The sequence below is a fragment of the Egretta garzetta genome, unplaced genomic scaffold (assembly GCF_000687185.1).
Source record: "Egretta garzetta isolate BGI_Z169 unplaced genomic scaffold, ASM68718v1 scaffold323, whole genome shotgun sequence".
Taxonomy (NCBI): Eukaryota; Metazoa; Chordata; class Aves; order Pelecaniformes; family Ardeidae; genus Egretta; species Egretta garzetta.
Window position 1 is genome coordinate 47,313 of NW_009259435.1, and position 19,793 is coordinate 67,105.

A 19,793-nucleotide genomic window follows, 5' to 3' on the forward strand; every position below is an offset into this window, starting at 1 on the left:
TGGAGAAGCGCAGCTTGGCAGTTCGAATAAACAACCCCTAGAAATAAACGAGTTCGTACTTTCATGGTGGTTTTGAAAGACACCTCTCTGATACAATTTGAGGGGGGATGGAGTCTTCCTTCTGCAAGTTGCTGTTCTGGGATCTCTATCACAGCAGGTTGGAAAGAAGAGGAAAGCCACTTACAGCGGTGGTCTCAAGTGTGTACCGCGTTCATTAAGAAAAGAACCCACGGTGGCTGTGGCGCTGGGAGAAGGGCTTAATACACACTGCTGAATTATTCAAAATGCATTTGCTTACATATGTTCATTTACAGCCTTGAAGGATGGAGCCAGGGCAAGAGCAGTCACAACGCTCATGCAGGAGAGACTCAGCCATCCCACCCACGTGGTCAGTCTGGCTTCCTGAAGCCCAAACGCCACCAATCCCACCAGCAGCATGGAATAACCAGAATGCAGTTTTGACCAGGCCAGAACAGAAGCAGTTTGTTACTACAAACTACAGGAGAGAAGATGGAGCAGCAAGGTAACAGCCTCTGCTGATATGAACTCTGCCCAAAGGGGGTCCTTGCGGAGTTTATATACCTCTGGCTTATACCACTCATTCTTTACCTTTAGTGTCAGGTTAAGCAGGACTGTAGAAAATTGCAATGAAGAACAGTAACATGGGGATTACTCTATATAGGGATGCTCCAGACGGTCAGATAAGGAAGCTCTCGACAGTACCTTCTTTGTTAATGAAATTGTGCTGACCCAGTGAGGCTGTTTGGTCATGCTGACACATATTTCTTTAACTAGTGAGGCCTTGCAAAAGCCTATGAAGTGTTAATTATTTTACTTTCACACGAGCCAGATGCTTCCGTAGACGCGTGAGAACCTGAGCAACGACCACCAGCAGCAGCCTTCAGGGCCGTGCCACAACTTAACAATGCTTTTACTCTGGTTTCCATTTGGTCCCTCTGTCTTATTCTGACATCGTCAGCTATGTGAGGCATCTGCCATCTGTGTGACAAAACTACCATATCCTACAGCAGGATGTGACAGGTCACACCGACCGGTCCTAATGACCCATTCTGACCGGGGGGTTCAGCCTGGGTCTCTGCTAACTGCCCCCATTGCTGCTTCTCCACAAACAGCCTACAACTGGGTCTTTAAGGACATCAAGTCCATGGTTGAGCAGGAAACCAAGTATCTGAGGGTTTGGACCTGTTACGTGGCTTCTGGGTGACGCCTCGGAGCTTTGTCCCTAAGTTACCTGCCACGTAATTAATTTTACTTTTCAGAAGCAGTTCTTGCATAGCTTTCCTGGGTCTCTCTTCTGTTTTTCTCCTCTTGCGGCCCCTAGGTTGAGCTCATGCCCTTTCTTTCTTATGAAAGCCAGTGGAGGGAAGCACAGCCTTCTTCCCTGGCTTTGGGCAAATCCTTCAGCCAGCCACTGACTGCTTTCCCACTTAGGCGTGATTCAAGACCAGGTTGGACGGGGCTGTGAGCAACCTGATCTAGTTAGCGGTGTCCCTGCTTCCTCCAGGGGGGTTGGTCTAGATGATCTCTAGGCGTCCCTTCCAACCCAAAACATTCTATGATTCTATGTGTGGCAAGTGCCACCATTGCCCTCTCTGGTTCTCCTGCCCTTTCCTAAGCCTTCAGGGACAGGACGCTGGGCTGGATCGATCCTTGGTTTGACCCGACACAGCTCTTCTTTGGATCTTACATGTCATCAAGACAATTGATAACGAGAATAAATCTGTAGAGCACCTGTATTACTGTACATAATGTCTAGGCCGAGTGGTCAGATCTTCAGCATGCCAGGGGACACCAGTTCAACAGGCCTTCGGAATGCAGTCTGAAATCCTGTAAGTAGCATTGCCAAAACAGTAAGACTTTAAAGCTTCCCATTGCATCCAGGCTGAGAAGAAAGTTTTCATAAAACTTCATTTTGTCTTTCTTTTGCCTGATAAAAAGGACACCCATGCCCAGGAAAACAAAACCAATATCCAGTCTGTTCAAGATGCAGCAAGAGAGAGATAGCACAGTCTCAGTTACGCAGTTCTCCACAGGGGATTTGATGTCTCCAAGGCTGTGGTGGCATAGTCCAATGGGACAGCTGGTGTAGACTCTGTTAAGCAACGCCAGAGGAGAAAAGAGACTAATGCTAACTGCAGTCAAGTTTCAGCAGCCCTCAAGTAATGCCTTGCTACAGAGCGGTCGTGATAAGGCCATCGTAACTCTTGAGTGCCGTGATAAGGCCATCGTAACTCTGCCCACACTCAGTGTGCGGGCACCGAGGGCTTGAGAGACTTAGCATGCCCTGGCAAACGTTTCCAATTAAGCAGCAAAAGAGAAGAACTGCTCCTGAGAATTACTCAGACCACTCCGAAATCCCATGAATTTATGAGCAAATGTGAGAGCTTTTTGCTCTAGACCATGCCTAGTCAGCATTATCAGACACCCCACATCTGTTTCAACAGGAAACCAGATTTTACTCCATCTTCATACCTGGAATAATTCTTTTAGCACAGCCAAGGTTAAGAATCTTTCTGACAACACTGGACAGCTAAAATATGGGTCTCTGAACGGGCAACTGATCGTGCTTTCCCATACATAGCTCTTCAGTTAAGAACACTGAACGTCCCCAGTCCAACTATTCTGACACTCCAAAAGGGGAAAAGGAAAAAGCAACAGGGACAAGGATTTGACGTAAAAGTAGTGCAAACACCCTCCAGCTAGAGGAGATGCAAGGGGTTTCCAACAACTGTGATATGTTGGGTGGTCTTTCCACCCTGGCAGTGGGGACCAGAGAAACTCTGTCAGCATTGATCTTTTGAGTATAACGAGAGCTGGACTTGGTTTCTTCTGTACACTTACAGAAAAAAAATCTTGATTTGTGGCACAGCTGTAGATTACATTTTAAAGCAGAAAACCAACACCCCAGAAGTAAAAGAAAGACGAGCCTAGTTACATTTAACGACTTTGGCAGGGGTCAGGCTGCCAAAACCACCAGAGTATGAGGGGAGAAACAGGGCATAAAGATCACCTTGCCTGGTGCCAACTGCTGCTGAATGTAATGAGACACCTGAGCCCAAATTTCCATGAACTCTGCAGAGCAAACGAAAGACACATCATGCCCTCAGTCACCAAGCTCACAACCACATTCCTAAACCATTGAAGTGCCTGAAGCCACTGTCTTCAAACTCCCCCTCCTGCCCCACAGACCACACGCAACCTGGGCAGGAGCTGCAATGGCGCAGCTTTCAACTGATTTCAGCTGTAAACCTTCTGCTGACCCCAAGGCAACTCTGGTGCTGACACAGAAATTGCAAGTGGCTCGCACCCAGGGACACGCGTGTCCTCCCGCCTGACATCCGAAGGCTGAACGTGCCCTGAAGTTTGGGCTGCCAGTGTGGAGGTACAAGATGTGGTGGGAAGAAAGCAGAGGGGGGCGCCCTGGCTCCGGCACAGCAAGCAGGATTTCACTGGTGGAAAGTAAAACGATTCCTTTCTCACCCTTGAATTTCAGCCCATCTCTCTGGAGTGGAGTAGGACACTGCCTTTCATATCTTGATCCTGAAGCGTAGCCGAATGACCGCGGAAACTCAGCCATAGATTTCCATCAAAAGCAAGAGGTCAGGACTAGGCCCCACAGGAGCTGTGAAGACTTGTGAATCCCCAAGTTTCCTGTGTGCCATGGTTTCCCACATTTGGTCCCTGGACAGACAGCCCCTAGACTTCCACCCAAGCAGCTCCAGGTCTTTTAAGCAAACAGGGCTGATCCCCACTTTGGGGAGAGCTGGAACCCTCTGTGCCCAGCATCATCCAAGTCCAGCAGAAGTCAGGGCTGGAGCAGAGCCCAGGCATGATGCTGCCCTACTGCCCCCCTTGCAACAAGCAGTCAGATCTGCCACCAGTCCTGCACACCCACGCGCCCCAGACCCCAAGGCTGAGACAGCAGATGCCGTAGTTAGTAGTAGTTACGAGAGCACGCATGAAATGGCTCCTGATGCTCATACCTCCGGTTGTGCGAGACACGAGTGTTGGGAACAAGACTCAGATGCCTTCAAGTCACCTTCCTGGGGCTAGAAAGAGTCAGTTGTGGTTTGTCACACCCGCGCTCTAGGTTAGCACCTGGACCTGAAAGGGCAAAGATGTTTCTCACTTGTGCTATTACAACCCCCCTCCTCAACCTCCTCTACACTTGACAGAAAGCCCTCCGTGCTACCTCCCTGCCTCCCTTCTCCTTCAGGCTGCAAAGCGGCTCAAGAGAAAAGCAACCAGGAGAGCAGCAGGCAGCAGCAGGACCTGCCTGTGACCCACGGGCTGGCGAGGAGAGCAGGGCAGGGCAGCAGAAGCCAGCAGGTCACAACCAGCCCCCCCACCACCTGTGGACCACAGGAGGGGCTGCAGCCTCCCCTGCTGGAGGAGCAGGTTTTCTCTCTCCCCTGAATGAATGAAGAAGAGGGTTGTTTCTACAGCAGTTGAGTGCCATTTGATAATCCCTTCCTCAGAGTGTGAACTAAGCAGAGAGGCTTCCTCCCACCCACAGGGACATTTACCTCCCTTCACCATCGTTACCCCCGTAAACTGTTATGCAAATCCATCACGAACACGTCCATAGGGTCTGATGCTGAGGGAGAAACATAAGACAGCGTATTGGAAAATTAACTTCCACACCCTCTGTGCTAAAATACTTCCACGTGAGAAACCATTTGCAGCGATTTTGTACAAGTAGGACATGAGGCCCGGCTGCAAGGCTGTAACCGGGTTGTGAGTTAGCGAGCCCCCAGCCCAGCAGCACTACGCGCTTCCCCCTGGGGGGCTTTAGAGCAGCCTCTCCTCGAGGAAACAGGAGAAACCAGCAACAGAGAATGGGCCGACACGCATGAAGACGATGCCTGGAACCCACTCTGGGGGATGATAACTGTCCTGCTTTAGCCATCAATCACAGCCGAGCCTTGCAAAAGCACCAGGTCCTCCACCCTCCTTGCAGTGAACACCAGTGTCCCCTCTCTCACACATCAACAACTGGGTGGGGGGAAGAAATAAGGTCTTCTCTTGCTTTCTCCCTCACCCCTTCCTTCATACATGGCTGCCCCAGCATTAGACATAGGAAAACAGACTGGGGGGATGGCAGGGCTACCTCAAACATCAAGCAAAGCACCTAGAGCAGACAAGGGTGCTTGGAAACAAAGCTGTTTCTTCATCGCAGTAGGGACATTGTGCCACCTGGAGCATGAAAGAGTGGAAACTACTGAAGAAAAGATACCTTCTCATACCAAACCGAAGGGACATCAGCTTCTTCCAACCCCTCCAGAAGAATTCAGAACAATGTTCCTTGTTTTGACGGAGCCTAGGAACTTCCAACAAAGCACCTCCGTAATCACAGACAAGTTCAAAGGAGACCAAGAGAGGCTCACGGGATAGTCAAAACAAGCTTCAGTTCACTGTGCTGCAATGAGTTTCTTAAAGCGGAACATAACAACTTCCTCTCAAACAATGGAAACGACACCCCACAAATCCCTGACATAACTTGAACATTTTGATGTAACCCATTTTCCTCATGGAAAAAGTCTTCCAGGTACTAAGAACCATTATGCTTATTTTTCTCCTCCTCCATGTCATTCTTCACACCACAATTAGAGAAAGCTGAAGAGAAAGACAAATCCATCAAATACCTCCAATGTCAGTAACCGAGCAGCTCTTACCTCACTGAACAGTCTGGGCCTGCAAAGTACAAATCTACAACCCTGAATTGGCCCATAATGGATGTTTCAAAGCTGTTTGACTTGCAGCAGGGCAAGAGTCCCCAAAGATTTCTCTTCGTTACACTTTCATACAGGGAAAGTTAAAGATGCGTACTCTGAGATCAAGCTCAATAGTGTCTTCATGGCAAAAAGAGAGAAATATAGGAGCTGGGAATAGGAATATTGGTTGTCCACAAACTGAAAGAACTTACAGTGTAAGTACCAGCAGGAAAACCACCAGCGTATTCTCAGTTGCCCGATCACCCTTCAGAATGAGGTAAAGAAGGAAAAACTACATTTATTTTGTTTACAGCTAAATTTACAGCTAAACCCCCCAAGACTGGCATCGCACAAGCACGAGATGGTGCTGTTGGTTTTCATCTTGTCATCTCTTCTACTTTAAATGCAGTTTCAGAAGAATATTTCTACGCATGCAACACTGGTTTCTTGTTGCAGCCAAGTACTTCAATTAAAAGAAACCATGTAGGCAAGTAGTTTTCACTGATTTTAATTTTAAATAATTGTCAAGAGTAATACAAAAGTTACAAGTTTGTCTGTTCAGACTAATAGTTTTGTTTGTTTTTTTTTTTCCTCCCCCAAAATTCTTCAGTGGAGTTACTTGCTGCATCCTTCAGGTAACACTGTTTAGAATGCACTTCAAATGACACAATTTGAGCTTATGTTTTCCAGAAGAGAGGGTTCTGTGTCAGACGTCTCTGGAAGTTCTCATACCTAAAAGAAAAGAAAAAACAAACAAAAACAAAACCCAAAAGCTATTGCAAATAAAATGGCTTCAAAAAAATGATACAAATAATTTAGTCTATGCGGAGAACATGGTAAGTCACATCTACTCTGCACCAGGAAGCGAGTAAATCCAAGATCCTCATTTCTGATTCCATAATAAGAATATGCAGAGTGAGACGTGTATTTCAACAGCAATAGTGGTATCCCAGAGGATGCTCATTCAAGCTTAGTAAAATTGTAAGTGGATTAAAAGCAGCTATTTTGTGCATAACATTCTTTGGGCTAGGAAATCAAAGTTCAGGCAGGTAGAAGTGTGAGTCTGCGTCTGCCCATCATCTTAGTGATCAGGCCAGGTACCTCACAAGAGAAACCCCAGCAAAACCAAGGCAAGAAAACCTCATGCCATTTAGGGATACACGGTAATAGCAGGAAAAACAAGGTAATGCCACGGCTTCTGAATCCCGTTCAGCTGTCCCTGTACTACCCCCCCTCAGTGCTGCTCCATCCAGGATGCACCAAGCCAGCTTGGCACTTCCCAGTTCACAGAACAGTGGACACGAGCTGGCAAGCTGGACAGACTGGAGCAAGCTTGCACAGAGACCACAGCCTCCAACTCCGGATGGCTTCCTAGCGGGATATGTGTAACCTGCTCACAGGGAAGGAAGAGGGGACCGCAGACGGTTCTGCACTCAGGGCTGTGCTTTGTAGTTCCAATAGAAACCTTGAGACAAAGTAGTCCCCATTATTTTTCCACCTGCACCAAATAATTCTAACTTCCACATTTATTATATACAGTAATGCTTTAGTAAATATCTAATGAGGAAAAGTAATTCTCTAACACATAATGGAATCAAATAAGCACAGATGCTGTACTAATTTCACATTCCATACTCGCAGAAACAAGCAAACCAGAAACCATCCGAACGTCAGAATTCATTATTGACCTACAGTGAAGGCATAGGGAAGTACACAATTTCTGTGACTTTGTAATTAAAAATAAATAAATAAATACATTTACAGGCTTTGAGGTATAAAAGCCTAAAACCCCCTTTCAATCCTCACAAACCCAAGCTGTAAGGCATCAAAAGGTATCACCAATGAAACAAAGAAAACAAAAGGTTCTCCTACATCTCATAGCTCCTAACCCGACTCAAATGAGAAAAGACCCTAAAGGGTTTTAAACCCACTCAGATTAGAGAAAGGCTTATTGATGAATGAATTTCTAAGCCAAACTACTGAATTTCCGTTGCAGCCAGCCCATTGCAGAGACCTAAGATACTCTATGTATCACAAGCTATAATTAAACCAGACACATGAACAGAGCCAAAAAATTTTGTTTTTCCTGTGGCTGTAATCACCTTAACAAATCTCTATACACAAATGTGTTCAGTTTATTAGAGTTATGCCTCACTTCACTACAGTGTTTTGAGCAACAACCAAAAGCACGTTCAGCATCACCCAGGCAATGACCAGCCATTACCCAGCGTCTTTTAGCCTGTCTTCCCTTTGGTTTCTCTCATCAGAGATCCTACCCACATGTGTTCATGGAGTGCATGGAGTTACCTTTTAAACAGAAGAGATCTGCATCAAATTCCACTCCTAAAGAAAATATGTTGCTTATGTTAACTGCTTGCATATTCACGAGATCTGTACTAACGGTAAAACTGTATTCAGAGAGCCCAAAATACTGTTTTAAAAAGGGTTTGGGTTAATACTGTAGAGTCTAAAGAGGGCTAAACTGATGAATTGTAGGATAGGATTTTTCCGACATCCTAAATGATTGCCTGCAGTCCACAATTTATCTCCAGACTACATGGGCATAGACAGTTATTTCTTAAACCAGTTCCTGGAAAACAACCCCCACAAGGGTCTTGGTGACAGAGCCAAGTCAACTAGGAACATGATTTCTCCACCTGTTTAGGAAGAGACCAAGCATAACAAATAAGCACAAATCGACAAGTATCAGTGTGTTCTGTCTTTCCATGACTCCCGAGCATTTGCATAATCAGCATAGCACAAATCTACGTATGTCAAGGGCAACATTTCTAGAAGAAAAAAAAAAAATAATTTCATAGGCTGTACAGCACTTTTCTAACAAAAAATTGATATGAAGAGGCTGACAAATAAAGATAAAAGCAGTGGATAGAACCTCTCTATACTTCAGATAAATAACAACAAACACTTTTAAACATTTCTGCATCGTTTCGCTGATTAGCATGACAGGAGTTCAATAGTTAAAAATCAGATGGTTTAATGCCTAGAAAAAAGAACACTTGTTACTCAAGATCATTGCCATTACCATTTCAGAACTACATTTGCAGGAATGAAAGCTTCGGAAGGGTTTGGGGTCATCTGTGCCTGAGTAACAGCAAACGACGAAGCAAAGTTATAGAAGTTATCCAACATCTTCTGAGTGAACTGAAATAAACACAAGAGACATTTTAAGTAAGTCCTTTTTTCAATTTAAATTTTTGTGCAAAAGTTTGACAGATATACAACTCCTATATGAAGTAAAATTAGCATTGTTATCTAAAACATAATGGAAAAGTGGATACAGTAGGCCCAGGGATGTCCTTTTTAAACTGATCAAAACATCCTAACTCTCTGCTTGCCCTCAGATCCATCCAGCATCCAGAAATAATTTTCAGAATCTTCACTTGCCCTTTTCCTTCCCAATTTCATGCAACTGGATAAATACCTTTTGGAAGAACATTTTCTTCTTGTGACAAAGAAGTGATGCAGTGACAAGAGCTGTCCCTCTCCTCCACATAAAACCATCAGAAGAACTGTAGACCAGGTCAAAGCTGCCATTCCAGCTCATAGCAAAACACTAGTGGTTAAAGCAGCTGAAAAGTCTGCAATCTGCCTTGTTATGTTACAACTCATTGTCAGACTCCAGCAACTGGGAAATTTCTTTAGCTTTCACCACAGAAGGGCTGCTATCCTGGCATCCTCTGCCACAAGATCTTGCTGCAGAAAACATGAAAAAGATGTTTAGGAAACTCCTAAACTGTAGGAATAAGGAAGTAAAAGAGCGAAAGAGAGGCCCAGAAGTAGTAAGCCCTGCATGTAGAGGATGAGGCTGTAGGACTTGCCCAGCCAGTCTACAAATACATAAGCCTACGGTGCCTCCTTCTTTCCCCTGTTCTTTTTATTGTAAAAAAAAGTATGCATTGTTTTGGTGGAAGAACAAGCTATTTTCATAGACAGTGAAATGATGGAGGAAAGCACAAGAGTGCTCATATATTGCTTTCCTCCACCTGCTCTGACAAAAGGAGTGGAAGAACTGATGTCCTAGAACCCAGGAGCCTACCTTCAGTCTCACCCCACTCACATGCAGAACTCTGTGTTTTTTCCCTACGCAATTTTTTTAATAATATAACTATGTATATGCAATCATAAAGCTTCATAAAACCTACTAAAAATGTAGTGGGAGAGCAACCCCTTAACTTAGAGTAGCAACATATGATTTTGCCTTTAAAAAAATACTTTTCTGATGTAGCAGTTGCAAAGAGATGAGGTCAAGTATTAAATAATACCCATTCACAAACACACTCCCAGTCACATCTCCTTCCTCTGCTATCTACTGCCTCAACGGTTTCCTTCAACTATGACACTATACATTTTCTCTATAGGAGTAAGTATTACTTCAACCTCTGACTCAACTGCATTCTTTGAAAGCAATATACCATTTCTGTTAAGATGCTACTCTTTTTTAATAGAAAAATCCACCTAATTGGAAATAACATTTGTAAAAAAGTTATGCAATCATGAGGTGGGTTTTTTTCTTTAAATACTGTTGCCAGAAAAACCCACCAGCCACCTTGCAAATGACCTCAAGTGGCACATTACTGCCTCATGACTTAACTACTGCTATTATAAAAACTGATGGAATCAGAAATATTATTTAGATGTCATTTGCCCCTAACAACTCCAAAAAAACTGAATTAACCAGACTATACAAAAATAGCTGTCGGTCAATTCCTAGTCATGATACCTTTCTCCAGGAGACCTTACCTATTACTATTACTTATTTACTTATTATTACTTATTACCTATTACTGGAGCTATTGTGTGTATAAACTGCCAAAGGACATCAGCTTCATTATCAGGATTACTGTTCTGTTACCAATCTACCTCAGCAAGTGTCTGTAAGTAAAGTGAGCAGGGGAAAAAAAAGAAGCCTCAAGAAAAGCCTCACCAACTTCTGCAGTGGTAGAAGATAATGCTAGAGCCATCAGCGTTAGGGAAATCAAGACCTGCCAGCAGCTCTAGGTTGCCTTGAATTGCTGTTAAGATGGCCAACTAACTGCCAGCATTGGCTGAGGACCGCCAGAGGTTCAAACTAACAGATGGGCTGGGTAAAAATGGCAAGCGCTGCAGCCCCTGGCCTGGTCCATAGGGAACGAACTGGAAAAAAACCAAACAAACCCACACCCACGTCTTTCTGTGGGAGAGGGGATGATTCTGTAGCTCTGCAGAACTACATCAGAAGGATTTCTCAAGGGTCAGTGGTACACTTGGATATCTGTCTGCATCCATGCCCATGTCTGCCTGGACTTTTGAGTAATTTTTGACCATCCCTATGCACTGGAGTTCCAGCACCCACAGATCACCAAAGATCCACTGTCTCTTACATGCATGTAGTCATAGCTGCTCCTATAAGGAAGCATCTTAAATATTTTTACAGTAAAGTGACATCGACACAAGTGAGTCTATTGACCCAATTCCACTGAGCATGCAAAATCCAATCCTTTACAGAAGACATAGTTTTCCCGTGTAAGAAAAAGTAATTTCAAAATATCAAAGCATCCAGCCAAATTATCTGACAACAGGTAGGCTGGTTACAATCCTATAGCTACCGATAGCAGCTTTTTTTGTTTTCTTTTAATCAGTTTTTCAGAGGCTCAATTCTTAAGACTTGTAGCACAGAGAATTTCTGAAAACAAAATGTCCAAGATACCTCCGTGAATGAATCTACTGATGACACAGCAGCACTTGCAACAGGAGTCTGCTGGGCCAGGTTATCCAACAGTTCCACTGAGATTCCAATCTGGGCAACCGTTGGTGTCTGAGGGAGGTTCATGGCACCAAAGGGATGTTGACTTCCCTTCCCTGAAAGCACCACAAACAGCACGCATTAGATTTGGCACACATGTAAAGACTGTGTTACTTAAATCAATGTGTTTCTTCTGTAGAAGGTATTCCTCAACTCCCAGAGAGATCTCCCTGCTTCAGAAATACAGAGAAATCACAGAGTCCAAGCACAGGCACAAGTACACACAAGCACAACAGATGAAACAGTGCAATAGGTACATTTAAAAACCACAGCAGATCTTAAGGAATTTTCTTAAAAAAAGAAAAATACAATCTTAAAGCTCCCTATGAAGTAAATGGATCCAATGGGAAATACTATTTGTAAGTAAAAGACAGCAGAACCTTTCTCTATAGGAACCAACCCTTTAATTCACATTGCAACAACTACAGATAAACAGGAAACATGCAGCACTGCTGCACGGTGGTTCGATTCCCTCATTCAAACCAAGTGCTTGTGAACCTGTTTGTGCACTGAAGAACAGAGAACGTTACTTCAAGAAGCTATCCCTGTGGAGGGCTGGGCAGCCCCAGGTCTCATCTGAACTGCTCAGAACCACCAACAGCAGCAAAGGTCAAAGGAACAGCCACAGAACAGAAAGGCCACTGACTTTGCAAGTGCCATAAATAGGGAACAATGAATTGGGCAGAAAAACACCCCCAAGTTGTGTGCCACTCATACAGGCACCATCCCAGCCCCCTGCCATCACTTCTGACCTTTCTCAACTGAACATTAACCAGTACTTTCAGTCCCAGTTTCAGCTAGGGCCTCTGCAAGCAATGCCAGGCATCTAGAATCACTTAAATCATGCGTTCCTCTTTGTCAGTATCTGTAAAGGAAAATACCAGAAAAAGGTCTGGGGGACCACAATGCTATTAGTAAACGAACACTAATATTCCACCTAAGTTTGAGCGAACACAATAGACACTCTTATGGCAGACGTGATGCTTCAGTAGCACTCTATGGCCTCTTACTAGCAGGAGAAAGCAAAGCTGATTAAGAGCTGTCCTACAGACCAGTCAACACTATCTTGAGCTGCAAGAAAGGCTAACTGAAATCTAAAGCACCATCTGACGTAAGTTCCATGGCCAAAAACTCAGCCAGCAAAACCAGCACAAGTTTGAGAAGTCAAACTGAGTCTCAAAGACTGAAGATCTCAGAAACTTGCCCGTTCTGCAGAGACACAAGGCATCACCACAAAGAAGCAAACATCCAACCCATAGGGAAAGCACATTCAAAAACCTCGTACCCTCTTCAACTGAAGCCAAGTGTCACCCCTCACTCCAGATCCTACAACTGCAATATAGCGCTACATTTACCAGTAACGCACTCACTATTAAAATATTACTTTAGCACAAGAATAAGAGAGTTCATCTCCTGAAGCATTACTTAGAAGCACTTTTGAGAAATGCTGTTGCTGTGCGATCTCAACCTTTACTGTAGATAGATGCTTGCTTGATAAAGGTAAAAGCCTGGTGTGCTCACCAGGCATAAGCAGGACAACCAGGGGATCAGGCCCAGCCAGCATGGGTTCATGGAAGGCAGGTCTTGTCTGACCAACCTGATCTCCTTCTGTGACCAGGTGACCCACCTAGTGGATGGGGGAAAGGCTGTGGATGTTGTCTACCTGGACTTTGGCAAAGCCTTTGACACGGTCTCCCCAGCATTCTCCTGGAGAAGCTGGTGGCTCATGGCCTAGACAGGTGTACTCTTCGCTGGGCAAAAAACTGGCTGGATGGCCGAGCCCAGAGAGTTGTGGTGAATGGAGTTAAATCCAGTTGGTGGCCGATAACAAGCAGTGTCCCCCAGGGCTCAGTTTTGGGCCCAGTTCTGGTTAATATCTTTATCAATAATCTGGACAAAGGGATTGAGTGCACCCTCAGTAAGTTTGCAGAGGACACCAAGTTAGGCAGGAGTGTCGATCTGCTCGAGGGGAGGAGGGCTCCGCAGCGGGACCTGGACAGGCTGGATCGATGGGCTGAGGCCAACTGGATGAGGTTCAACAAGGCCAAGTGCTGGGTCCTTCACTTGGGTCACAACAACCACATGCAATGCTACAGGTGTGAGGAAGAATAGCTGGAAAGCTGCCTGGCAGAGAAGGACCTGGGGGTACTGGTTAACAGGCAGCTGAATATGACTCAGCAGTGTGCCCAGGTGGTCAAGGCCAATGGCATCCTGGCCTGTATCAGGAATAGTGTGGCCAGCAGGAGTAGGGAAGTGATCGTGCCCCTGTAGTCGGCACTGCTGAGACTGTACCTCGAATACTGTGTTCAGTTTTTGGCCCCTCACTGTAAGAAGGACACTGAGGTGCTGGAACATGTCCAGAGAAGGGCAACAAAGCTGGTGAGGGGTCTGGAGCACAAGGCTGATGGGGAGCGGCTGAGGGAACTGGGGTTGTTGAGCCTGGAGAAGAGGAGGCTGAGGGGAGACCTTATTAGCTATTAGAAACAAAATATCACACAACTTCATTATTAAACATCCCAATAGTAACAGAGCTGGTAGATGTAAAACATCTTGTAAACATCTTCACCTGAGAAGCTGACATTTACAATCAAAATGTAACACCTATTGTGATGGAGCAACAGACTCCATCAGAGTATATCACTACTTGAGGAAGACACTCCTGATCTAAATAATAAAATACAACTGTTCCGTCACTTTGCATGCACTGTCATGGAACCACTCTCTTGGAAAGATGTCTGCCTAAAAGGGTGAGAGAAAAAATCCCCTTGCCTTCCTTACACCAACTGAAATACATTCCATGTTTTCAATGCTTGGCTCTTGCAATTAACTTTCCAAACCCTACAGAGAACACAGTATGTTAGTCGGTACTGCAATACAAGCTCAGGTTTTCACCTTCAGACCCTACAGTCTCCAAGGTACTATGTCATAGCCCAGCAACTGAAATCAGAAAAATATTTTTTCCACCCCTTTCTTTCCCTTCATTGAAACCTCGATTGAAGATAGCGAGCTCTCATTATCTTTCAGCCCAACCAAGTCAAAATCCTTGACCATGTGTAGGCCTCATATGCAGACATTATATTAGATGGTGTATTAGTAAGGGGAAAACAGCATCACACACATCACTGCATGCTGCACAGCAGAAAGTCTGTAATGGAAAAAGCTATCCTGTAACTTTTATCCCACTTGTCAACGTACTTCCAGTAAGGGTGCAAAATCCCAGCCTAAGGTTTGTTTTCTATTTCTACCACACTTTCAGGCACAACTGAAAAATAAAACCCCTTACAATTCCAAGGCAAGGAGTATTTCTAAGACCCTTCTTTATGCACAATCACATGAAATTCGTCTACTCTCAATCAGTAAAACAACATGCAGTCAGAGAACATATAACTGCACATGCTGAAGTGTTACCAGCCATTCTTCTTCTCCAGATCTGAAAGTACAGACGAAGCAGGAACACTGACAACTGCCAGCAACGGCATTCTTCTAAAGCTTGGTTCTCTAGGCCCAAACTGCTTCCCTGCAGCATAACTTCCTGCTTTGAAAAGGAAGGACAGCGAAACATTCTATCCACAGCGTTTTCCAAAGCAACCTAAACACAACACCTGTGACAAAACCCAGCAGAACCTCTGTCTCGCCTTCCAAGAGCAGTCATGCTCTGCAAGGGCATCAGGAGCCCAAGCAAAAAACCTCAGCTCTTCAGTCACACCATGAGAACTGAATCATAGAATCCCAGGTTGGAAGGGACCCCAAGGATCATCTGGTCCATCCTTTCCAGGTAAGAGCACAGTCTAAACAACATGGCCCGGCACCCTGTCCAGCTGCATCTTGAAAGTGTCCAATGTGGCGGAATCGAACACTTCCCTGGGGAGATTATTCCAATTGTTGACTGTTCTAATAGTGAAAAAATTTCCTCTCATGTTCAGTTGGAATCTTCTCAGGACTAACTTGTACCCACTACCCCTCATCTTTTCCATGTGACTCCTTGTGAAAAGGGAGTCTCCATCTTCTTTGTAGCCACCCCTTAGGTACTGGTACAGAGTAATGAGATCACCTCTGAGCCTCCTTTTCTCAAGACTGAACAAACCCAGTTCCCTCAGCCTTTCCTCATATGCCAGGCTTCCCAGGCCTTGGATCATCTTGGTGGCCTTTCTCTGGGGCCACGGTTCCTTGTGTTGAGTGATAAAGCTCACAGTGATTCCATTAGGGATGCCGGTCACCTCAATGAATGCAAACAGTTAGCACTACTAGTGCAGCTCCAACAGGCACCATGGGATCTTACTACAACATGTAATTACAGCTGCAGCTTGTTACACAAGTGCAGAAATTGCACAATTTCAAGAGATCAACTCAGCCTCTTTCACAAAGGTATATTGCTACTTTACTCCTCTTGGCAGTAAAGAAGCCGCTCAGCTTTGTTAAAGCCAGAAATATTCTATTCTGCCTTCACTACATTCTGTTGAACATTTTATCTGTAATGGAAAATACACAAGTGGGAAGAGTAAGAGACTGAAAGAATACACATTGACTGTCATCCCACTGGGGGGCAGGGAAATGCCCAACAACCCCCCAAACCTCACAGGCATATATTATTCAGCTTTTAGCACAAAATCTAACTACCAATTATTTTTTTTTGGGTGGGGATGGGGAGGAAGTTGATTTAATAGTCTTACTTCCAGCAAACATGAATATTACACCTGCAGAGAAAAAAAAAATAATTCAGATTTAATGCTTATATTGCAAAGCCAGTCACCACCTTACATGATAGTTAATCCTCAAAAAAGAAACATTTAATAATGCTGGACATTTTGGGCCTTTGACTCCTAGACTTATAACCAACATCAGCAGATGCAAGACTTCACTCGCTAACTCAAGGGGCCAAAACAACACTACCAAAAAAAACCCCAAACACAAAACCCCCACAAACCACACAAGGACTTCTATTTCTAGCCTCACAGCGTAGCTTTTAAGAATGGTTAAAAGTCAGCAAGAACAACAGAAAAGCCTGGGTTTAGATATATTAAGTTTCTATCGAGACTACTAACAAATACAACTCAACACACATTTCCTGATTATAAAGGAGCTCTAAGGGAATCTTTTAGAGGGCACTATGACATTCCTGTGAGACACCTTCAAGACCCAATCTGGAAATCTCTTATGCAAAGAAGGCTAGCTGAGTTTAAATAGCACCTGTAGTCAAGGAAAAAGTTTCCAGGTTCATAATTTAGCCTCTCCTCCACAAATCACTTTCACGTTGAAGACTGTATTCCAACAAAAGCAATTTCGTGTTTTGAGACAACCTTCTGGTATCCCACTTGGAAACGCTGCGATGTTCACCTGCACTGGCTTCCCTAAGTGAGCATGGGACAGGACGAAGGAGAGAAGCAAACAAAAAACCTTGGGGCAACACCATTCTACTGGACCCTCATAGTTCAGAATTCTAACACCACATCCCCAGAAACTGTATTTAACAGCCCAACCAGTCCTTACAACAATGTGCAATGTGGGCAAGTTACACACATCGCAAAACCTGTACAGTTCCAGGGCACTTCAGACACTAAATATAAACTTAACATTAAGAGTTACAAACGATACATTTAACCTTTCCCAGAGTCTGTGTAATAAAACACTGCCACTTCAGCTGGCCACGCACATCCACATAAGAAACATGCTGGCCGGCTTCATCACACATCAAGAAACTGCTACAGCCACTGCTTCACAGGGAGCTGGCAGACAGGGACACAAATTTGTTCCTCTCGACAAGGCATTAAACCCAAACCACAGATTTCCAGTGTCAGTAAAGTCTCTCGATGATTCCAGCTCTCTTTAATTCCTCTCTGGTGTCCCCTTTCTTACAGTCTCATGGTCTTCTCCATCCTACAATTGTTTACAGTCATGGAAACTGAGGCTGCATAGATGATACTGACTCTATAGTCCGAGATCAGCTGCAGACAACGATGGGAACGGCGGAGCTCTCTGTGGTTCAGATCAAGCACAGCACATGCATTCAACCACGTCACAGAGTTCTTCCTTGAGAGTAGCCCCTACTTGGAAATTACAGCTAATCGTGCAGAAAGCATCTGAAAATGCGTTTTCCTACAAAGCTGGCTGAAAGCATATACAATGCAGTATGTCTTTCAAGCACGAGAAACATTCAGCAAAAGCTGGCAAAAGAACCAGTGATACACTTTGCTGTTTCACTAACACCACAACTTTGGAATATACAAAACCACCCCCCCCCCCCCCACCTCCTCCTGTGGCCGTCCGCTCTTCTAAGGAAAGCCCAAATTTTTGAGGAACGTATGATCAGAATTCATTTGGCATTGCACCCTGAGAGCCCTTATCTCATGTCACACTGCCATCCAGAACCGATTCAAAAGAAAGCATTAATTATGAATTAATACACTTTTTCACAGCAACCTCAGCACTGACCTAAACAGGGATTCGAGTTAAGGCTGTAGACTACACTGAAGCCAATAAAACATATGTATTACTTTATCACCGTAAGACTTCAAGCTGCTTGACTGACATATTTGTCCCTTTAATAAGGCAAAGGTGGGCCATTGGGGCACCTCATCATTTTTCTAATAGGCATGGCAAAACCCCCATATATTTAGGAAAACACACTCACAGCTACTTCAGGTAGCACCAGCATTCTCTGGCTCCCATATGAGTCAGACTTCTCCGACTTGGGTCTGTATCAAAAATATGAAAACATTTGGAAAGCTGCTTTCCAATGCAGACACCCTCTACTGGACAATTATATAGCGCGACTGCAGTTGCGTGGGAAGCCGCCAGCCGTCTGAAATCACTGCGTCAGACTCTACTCATTCCAAAACCTGCCTCGCTGCTACAAAGAATACAACCGCTCAGCAGTGGAAGCTGAAAGAAAAGGCTGCAGGCATGTCTAGACAAACGCCTAAGAATCATGCTATGGAAGGTACTGGGTTCATTCCTCCCCAGGCTCTCCATGCAGCAGCACTGGAACGCACGCCGAGCCTGCTCAAAGGAATTTCCAGATCAACATCACATACAAGAGAAGATGAGAGAAATTTCGCTAGGAACGTTAATGTACAGACAGACTTCCATAAAGCTGGCAGACTGCTTCTAGTACCACATCTGCTAGGGACTACCTGAAAACACACAGAGGTCTGCTTTTTCAAGCAGCTTTTTGTTCAAAACCACCTTCAAACATTCATCCCCTTATGCATGCAGGACCACATTTATTTTACTGACTGCGACATTTTACCAGTCTTACCAGATTTCAGACCAGAAATTTTGAAGATGGCACTTGGCTTCTCATTAGTGACAAACCCCAGCAGCTGCCACACTGCCATCCCACTCTGGTCCGGATAACAAAAATAGACAGATCCTCCCATTCCTTCTGGAAATGGTATCGTTCCCAGCATGAAGACCACTACATGGTTGATGTTTTCATAGTCCGGTAAATCAAATACAAATTTGTCTTCAGCCACTTGTTGGGGAGCTGCTTGTACCTAAAGAGAAGAAAACCTTTATTAGCGTTACTCTGTTTTTCATCTTTGTAACTGTGAATTTCCTTTTACAGAAATAGAATCATCCAGGTTGGAAAAGACCTTTAAGATCACCAAGTCCAACCGTTAAATACACCTGAACATAACAAAAAGTGAGGAAGGTGCTAACCTAAATAGCAAACAGCCAGATAAAAGTCAAACACAGCAGCCGAACAACTGCAAAAAAACATTACTAAAAAGGCACAACAGTCTTGTTCTACCTGCACCGCACGTACATCCCACCCGGGACTACAGGACCAGAACACCTTCGCTCCCCATGCGCGCAGGAGGAAAACAGAGGGCAGACGAGGTTGCCAAGTCTACAAGCAGTGGCTACTGACCACCCGGCTGGCGCAACCCCAGGACCACGGGAACCTGTTCACGTAGGAAATACAACAAACCCTGAGACAGGCAGCAGAGGGATTGGGCAAGCGCCAGAGCAAAAAGACACCCTCCTCTTCACCCCAGACGCCACATCCCTGCGGCCAGCACATAATCTAGCCCTAAAACCCCTCTTTTAAGCTCCCACTTGGCTCTGAGGAGCCCGAGACCCTCCCTTAACAGAGGGGATGCTGACTGCCGCCCCGCAACCAGGCTCTACAACGCCGCTGCCCTGGGGATGCGGGGCAGGAGGCAGCCGAGGCGCCGGGAGGCCGTGACCAGGACGGCGAGGTCCCCTCAGCCCTGGGGGCACCCAGCGAGGGGACAGGGGGGGGGCCCCTGCGG

General features: G+C 45.0%; 1 protein-coding gene across 1 annotated transcript; it reads right to left on the reverse strand.

Moving 5' to 3' along the window:
- Nucleotides 1-6,264: 6,264 nt before the first annotated feature.
- Nucleotides 6,265-19,385, reverse strand: HIKESHI (heat shock protein nuclear import factor hikeshi). The gene is made up of 5 exons (XM_035892697.1): nucleotides 19,289-19,385; nucleotides 18,794-19,031; nucleotides 11,443-11,594; nucleotides 8,779-8,897; nucleotides 6,265-6,467 (listed from the first exon to the last, which is right to left on the reverse strand). The coding sequence occupies exons 2-5, from the start codon at nucleotides 18,942-18,944 to the stop codon at nucleotides 6,413-6,415; spliced, it is 477 nt and encodes a 158-aa protein (XP_035748590.1). The 5' UTR covers nucleotides 18,945-19,031; nucleotides 19,289-19,385; the 3' UTR covers nucleotides 6,265-6,412.
- Nucleotides 19,386-19,793: the final 408 nt, after the last annotated feature.

What these genes read in the sequence shown, in the direction of transcription:
- HIKESHI (XM_035892697.1), bottom strand. Translation starts at nt 18,944, where the DNA reads ATGCTGGGAACGATACCATTTCCAGAAGGAATGGGAGGATCTGTCTAT. An exon ending in AATTTCTGGTCTGAAATCTG is followed by an intron (nt 11,595 to 18,793) that starts GTAAGACTGGTA and finishes TGGTGCTTTCAG; the next exon opens with GGAAGGGAAGTCAACATCCC. An exon ending in GCAAATGTAGTTCTGAAATG is followed by an intron (nt 6,468 to 8,778) that starts GTAATGGCAATG and finishes CTTTTCTTTTAG; the next exon opens with GTATGAGAACTTCCAGAGAC.